Source organism: Neopelma chrysocephalum, unplaced genomic scaffold, assembly GCF_003984885.1.
Source record: "Neopelma chrysocephalum unplaced genomic scaffold, ASM398488v2 Primary Assembly neopelma1_123, whole genome shotgun sequence".
In the NCBI taxonomy this organism is placed as follows: domain Eukaryota; kingdom Metazoa; phylum Chordata; class Aves; order Passeriformes; family Pipridae; genus Neopelma; species Neopelma chrysocephalum.
In genome coordinates this window covers 14,052-20,805 of record NW_020897785.1, presented here as the reverse complement: position 1 = coordinate 20,805, position 6,754 = coordinate 14,052, and the positions used below count along the sequence as shown (strand labels likewise).

The window sequence follows — 6,754 nt, the reverse complement described above, 5'->3', positions numbered from 1 at the left end:
AAGTTTCACCTGGTTTTTAAGCAACCAGTTTGCACCTGTCTTTGTTCTTGCTAGAAGTCAAAGTCATGGAATTTTCCTTTTGCTCTGAATGATTCCTGGTTACCTGTGCTAGCAGGGCTTGAAATGTTGCTGACTTTCATGGAGTTATGGAATCACAGAATACTGGAATGGTTCGGGTTAGAAGGGACCTTAAAGATCATCTCATTCCACCCCATGTCATGGGCAGGAACACCTTCCACTATCCCAGGTTGCTCTAAGCCCTGTCCAACCTGGTCTTGGACACTTCCAGGGATGGGGAAGCCACAGCTTCTCTGGGCAACCTGTGCCAGTGTTTCATCACCCTCACTGTAAAAAACTTCCTCCGTATTTCCTAGAGGGATGTTTTCCTTCTGCAAGAAAGGAGGCTGTTCAGTAAAATCTGAATGCTATGGCAGTTTGCATCAATGAAATTAAAACAATAAGTCTCTGATAATGGATTTGTTCCATTCCACAGGTGGGAAACAGTACAACCATAAAAGCATCACTGCATGTGATAACAAAGAGTGGTCACCACCTTCCCCAGTGCCACACCCTGATTTTATTTGGGAAAAACAACTAACATGGACTTCTTCAGGGAGTGATGAATGCTCAAAAACACATTTCCATTTGCAAAACATCACAAGTTTTCTGTCTGTGAGGAAGACAGGTTGGGCAAATTCACATTTCAGTGGGTCTTGATAAAAACAAAAGGGTTTTGTTTCCTGGTGTTGCTGATCAAGTATCTGTCTCTCCTTCAGAGGGTCCCACTGACATGTCACTGAAAGAGGAAAGAGAGAAGTGACGAATCAGCTCATCTCTCCATTAGAAATGGGGAAAGCTGGAGAGTTGCTGGCAAAGAAAAAAGACAATTTCCAAGGCAAGGGTACAAAAAAAAAGGAACAAAAAACCTCAACACTTGACATTTCTTGGTTAATTAGATTTTATGGGTGGAAGAGGGAAATCAGTGTTTATGTTGCTGTTGTTTGCTGCATAAACACTTAAGTAACTCACCTTGTTGCTGCTCTCTCAGCTGCTCGAGCCTGCCTGAGAGCACGGAGGTTAAACATAAACATGGGTAATGTTTTCATCCTTCAAATAATTCTTATAGCAAAAATACCATTAACTCCAAGTTCAACACAATAAATGAGGCAATAAGGAAGCAAACCACCAAACCAGAATGTCAGAGGCAGGAACTGCAGAGACATCTGGGCTGTGACAGAGTTTAACCTGTTGTTGGGGGTGACGGTGTTTGGGCAAAGGGAAGATTCCCGTGGGTGCAAAGATGTTGTGGTCATTTGGCATCTACAAGCCCAGGATTTCACGAAGAGGAACATTCTTTGCATTGATCCCCTTCTTAGAAAATTTACAACCGCAGAGATTGTGGTCTGAAATGAAGCCCCAGAAAATGTTGCACTTGGGGGAGTTATGTCAGCCAAGATTCTTATGGAATCAGCCCATTCTCCCAACCTTTTGGGGCAGTATGAGAGGAAACATTCAGCATTGCATCACAAACTTGTACATGTATATGAAATAGTTTACTTTCTTTAAAAGGAAAGAGACGTATTAGTGTCAGAACTCTAACTCTTGAGGTTTTTAATTTGGGCAAACAGGAACTGAGTGCAAGGAGGTCAGAATTTGTGACATAAGGCTGAACATAGGGCAGTGGGGAATGAAGTGGGATGGAATGCCAGGCTGGATGGGGCTCTGAGCAACCTGGTCTACTGGAAGGTGTCGCTGCCCATGGCAGGGGGTTGGAATGACGTGATCTTTAAGGTCCCTTCCAATTCGGGCCATTCTATGATTCTATGATTCTATGATTCTATGATTCTGTGATTCTGTGATTCTATGATATAAGTGAGGATTGAGGGAAGGAGAGATCATTGTGTCACCCTTCTGCAGTGGGTGAGACTGTTTAAAAAGTGGCAAAGAACAGTTGCATCATATCAAGTCTTTCCCAACGCTTTCCTCTGCCTTTGACATCATCCACCTGGTGATAGGGATGGGGAGACAGAGACAAAATGTTACATGAATCGTCAGTGGGTGACGAATCCAGGGTCAAAGCCAGGTCCCCACTCCAATGGTGCCTGACTTCCAAGCTCCCTGCCTAACCCCTCCCTGTGCCTGTGTCAGAAAGACATCTGCAAAAGCCATGAAAACTGGTGCAGCTCGGTGGGGCTTGGCTGATGGTCACATTATATAACTGATACATTAAGTGGAAATTCTCCCGTGGGGGATTGCAACATGTTCGCTGCCACCCCCGATAAGGGGGATAACCAGCCCCTCTCCAGAAGGTTCATTGCAGTTACTCATTGACAGAGCACTCAGTGGTCACACTTGCACAATCCCACAGGCCCTATAAATACAGGGTGTCTTTCCCAGCCTTTCCTCAAGCCAACTCCATCCACCATTGGCACTTTGCAGGACCTCACAGCCCACAAGCAACTGGCAGCCATGAAGATCCTCTACCTGCTCTTCGCTGTTTTCCTCCTCATCTTCCAGGCTACTTCAGGTGAGAAGCAAAATAAATCCCATAAACTACAGAAGGGTTTGTAAGCAAAGGTGTGTTCATAGGAGGGAAAAAGCAGCCATCACCTGACAGGCTAAATCTGATGCCATCGGGATGGTGCAGTGGGTTGGCTCGAGAGCATCTGTTTTAATGAGCATTTAATGATTTAATGAACATTTACCCTTCATCATTCTAGACTGAAAACTGAGGGTTTTAACACTTTTCACTTCTCACAGGTTCTGCAGATCCCCTTTTTGCTGACACTGCAGAGTGCAAGAGCCAGGGAAAGGGAAATTTCTGCCTTGCCGGGGCGTGCCCACCCACCTTCACTGCCTCGGGGACCTGCCAAAACGGGATGCTGAACTGCTGCTCCAAGTAAGTGCCACAGGGTCTGAAGGCCATCACAGGGAATTGTTTGGTCCTGCTGTTTTATCCACTGTTTCTCTGAATAATCTGCACAACTCCCTGGGGCTTGCAGGGCAGCCCCTTTTTGAGAAAGCCCAGAGGGAGGATTAACATGTGTATATCAATCTGTGTTTAACGAGACAATTCATTTGGGTGGAAGTTATGTACAATAAAAAGGATTCAGGGAGGGTCAAAATTTTCCCAGAATTCATTTTATTTTAAATTTGATGCAGGAAAAAAAGAAAGTTTTTCAAGAAATTTTTAGTAAAATATTTCACAGTATTTTCACCAAGGGAGGAAACATTTTCTCCTCCTTATGTTCTTTTAATTTCCAAAATTGCCTAGAAAATTTAAATTTAAAGGGGGAAATATGTTCACAGAACTCTGCTTCTCATTCTTTTCCCATCTCTCTTTCTTTCCATCTCTCCTCAGTTCTTAGAAAGGTGAGGAGTGAATTTGTGAGTGAGTAGAGACTTCAGTGTGCATTTCACTTTTGATTTTGGAGGCCAATTTTTAATAATGTCTAGAGTTTCCCTGATAGCCAGTTTTTTCTTTCCTTAAGGCTTTGAACATGCTTTTGGGGAATATTCTTTAGCTTAGAATAAAACATATTCCTCAGGCATTAATTCTTGCAATAGCTTTGTTCCATTAATGGCCACAAGATGGTCATTGCCAGCTGCAGTGACTGTCACACACTACAAATTCAGTGCCAAAATGGGAGAGGTTCCTGTATCTTCTGATGAAGAAGACAAATGTGACAACATAATTCATCCCAGCAATGATGTTCAGGCAGATCCTCAACCATTGATGTGACTGGACAGACCTTGGTTTAAAATAAAGGGAGAGCTGAGATCCATATTTTCTGAATTTTACAGAATTCCCAATCCTGTTATTTATAGAATTGCCAGGGCTTAAATGTTCCCAGAAACCGAAGAAGGTGTGATGAGGGGGCTCTAGGAAGGAGGTTTTATAACATTTATTCAGCACATGGGGATCCTCTGTCAGCTGGTGGTTTCAGGAAACCCAAGTCATTCCAATAATGGGAGATTTCTTATCAGGAGGTCAAGGAACCATCCACTTAGGATATCAGGAAAATAAATGGAACAGAAGTAACCTGTAATTAGGTGATTTTACAAAGGAATGATGTGAACCCTCAGCCTCTGTGACTGCTCATCCTCCTCAGGGAGCAATTTCTGCTGATAGCAAATAGGAGCAGACAGCAGATCTCTAACATCATATTTCTCTATAAGCATCTGTTAGGCCTAATCAAAGGAAAACTGGGGCTGGGGAAGGAATAAGAGTTTGGCTCAGGTGTAATTTTTTCTACAGAAACATTCTTTCTTGGAAGAATATACCTATATGTGACACTGCTGGATGTTAATGTTCAGGATTAGAGCTCTTCTTATATGGGCTGTTGGATTTTCAGCTGAGTTGATCAATACAACAGTAGAAGTTGAAGTGAACAGGGTATTCTGAAGTACAATAGAATATTTTTTCCAGCTCAGGATTCAACTCACTGGGTTGCTTGAAAAGAAATCTTTGAATTTAGGCATGAAGAGCTTGATTCAGCAGGATAAATTGAGATGTTTAGAGGCCTTTGGGGTGCCTCGGAGTATTTAAACCATATCTACTTGTCTGGCTGAGGTAACTCATGACCTATGGGAAAAAATTCATTTTCAGAAAAGAGGCCAATCAGATACCCCACAACTCTTCAAGTGGCACTAGACTTGTATGTTCAGTAATCACATCAAATCCCCAATCTTTATTTTGGAGTGAGTTGAATAAAAATGTTCTTACTAGTGGTAGTACAATTAGTTTGCCAGTGACCACAGTTCTTTTGGACTGGATTTGCACAGACCTGGACACCCAGCACACACAGGGACCTTCCATGGAGGCATCTAAATGTAGGTTTTTAAAGTTGCAGGCTGTACATTTACTTTGAAAGGTAATTAGTAGGTATTGAGGCTTTAGAGATTAACTTTAGGCTACACTTCAGCAAAATAACAAGATTCTTTTTATTCTTGCAGGATTGTGCCAGAGTAAGAAGAGGAGGCTTGCCTGGGTCAGTGCCCTTGTACCAGCAACATTTCCACTGCCTTGAGGAGGTGATTTTGATGGATTCCTCCTCTATCTAAACCCTCCTGCAAATGAGCATTAAAAGAAGCTTCCAGAGGGCATGTCCTGTTAGCCCACCGCTTCTGGAGATCCAGGTTTTTCCTTGCTGAAGTCACTCCCTTTTTTGCTTTCAATACACAAGCCACTTTGCCACCTTGGCCACCTATTCCAGCCTACCTCACAGGGATGTTTGGATGTTCAATCACTTCAGGTTCATGCAGCTCTTGGAGGATGTGAAGCAATATATATATTATTATTTTATTCGCACTCAAAAATAAAATGTCTTCTTAAAGCAAAGCCTGTGATCTTTGTTGTTATTAGCAGTAATTTACTCAGTGGTTTTGGCTCAAGGCTCAGAGAGCGATGAAATATGTTTAAACAAGTGAGTATGTGCAGTCTCACATATTCCCAACTGATTTGGAAAGGGGAATGGCTAAAACAGCAACCAGTTTTGATGATGATAATAAAGTGTCCAAGATGACAAGACTGAAAGTTGAGTGTGAAGAACTGTACAGGCAACTCTTGATAGTGAGCGATTGGATGACAAAATGGCAACAAATAAACACCTCCAGTATATATGTATATATATATATATAAAAGTGTATATATATATAAATATGTATACATTAAAACTATATACACACACACGACTTCACAAACACAGTGATAGGGTCTGAACTATCCCATCCCAGAAATAAGATTTAGGGTGATATGTAGACTGCTTTTTAAAATATCAGACCTGTTTTCTCTACTGATCTCTGCTCTCTGGTGACCAGTGACAGGATCTGAAGGAATGGCCTGAAGTTGTGTCAGGGCAGGTTTAGGTTGGATCTCGGGAAAAGGTTCTCCCCTCAGAGGGTGCTTGGGCACTGAACAGGCTCCCCAGGGCAGTGGGCACAGCCCCAAGGCTGCCAGAGCTCAAGGAGTGTTTGGATGATCCTCTCAGGCACATGGTGTGACTGTTGGGGATGGTCCTGTGCAGGGCTGGGAGTTGGACTCGATGATCCTTGTGGGTCCTTTCCAATTCAGCATATTCTGTGATCCTGTGACTATAACTGGTCTTGTTCAACTTACTACTACACACATGGATGATCTGTTCTACATCCCTCAAGTTTATCCCAGATTCTGGTTTTAGCTGGGTTGGTTACTTTTCATCAAAGTAGCTGGTATAAAACTATGGTTTGGATGTGTGCTGGAAACAGTGCTCATAAATACGGGATGTTTTTGTTATTGTCAAACATGTTCTTACACACAGTCGAGGCCTTTTCTGCTCCTCAGCCCACCCCACCAGTGAGTGGGCTGGGGGTGCACAGGGAGGAGACACAGCCAGGATAGCTGATCCCAACTGACACAAGGGATATTCCAGACCATCTGGTGTCATGTTCAGCAATAAAACCTTGGAGAAGAAGAAGGAAGGGAGGAACACTCAAAGTGATGGCATTTTGTCTTCCCAAGTCACTGTCTCATGTGACGGAGCCCTGCCTGCCCATGGGAAGTGACATGGTGAATGATTCCTTGCTTTGCATGCATAGCTTTTTTTTAGACCTATTAATCTGTGTTTATCTAAACCCAGAAAAAGTTTTTTCACTTTTACTCTTCTGATTGTCTCCCCAATCCACCAGGGGAGATGTAAACGAGTGTGGGACTGAGTTTCCATCTGGGGTTAAACCACAACATCATGAAAAAAACTCTGGTATTAAATCTGGATGA

General features: G+C 42.8%; 1 protein-coding gene across 1 annotated transcript; it reads left to right on the top strand.

The window, feature by feature from the left end:
* Positions 1-2,387: 2,387 nt before the first annotated feature.
* Positions 2,388-2,903, top strand: LOC113974588 (gallinacin-10-like). The gene is made up of 2 exons (XM_027697840.1): positions 2,388-2,527; positions 2,761-2,903. Exons 1-2 carry the CDS (start codon positions 2,470-2,472, stop codon positions 2,901-2,903), a joined length of 201 nt encoding a protein of 66 aa, XP_027553641.1. The 5' UTR covers positions 2,388-2,469.
* Positions 2,904-6,754: the final 3,851 nt, after the last annotated feature.

What these genes read in the sequence shown, in the direction of transcription:
- LOC113974588 (XM_027697840.1), top strand. Translation starts at nt 2,470, where the DNA reads ATGAAGATCCTCTACCTGCTCTTCGCTGTTTTCCTCCTCATCTTCCAG. An exon ending in CATCTTCCAGGCTACTTCAG is followed by an intron (nt 2,528 to 2,760) that starts GTGAGAAGCAAA and finishes CACTTCTCACAG; the next exon opens with GTTCTGCAGATCCCCTTTTT.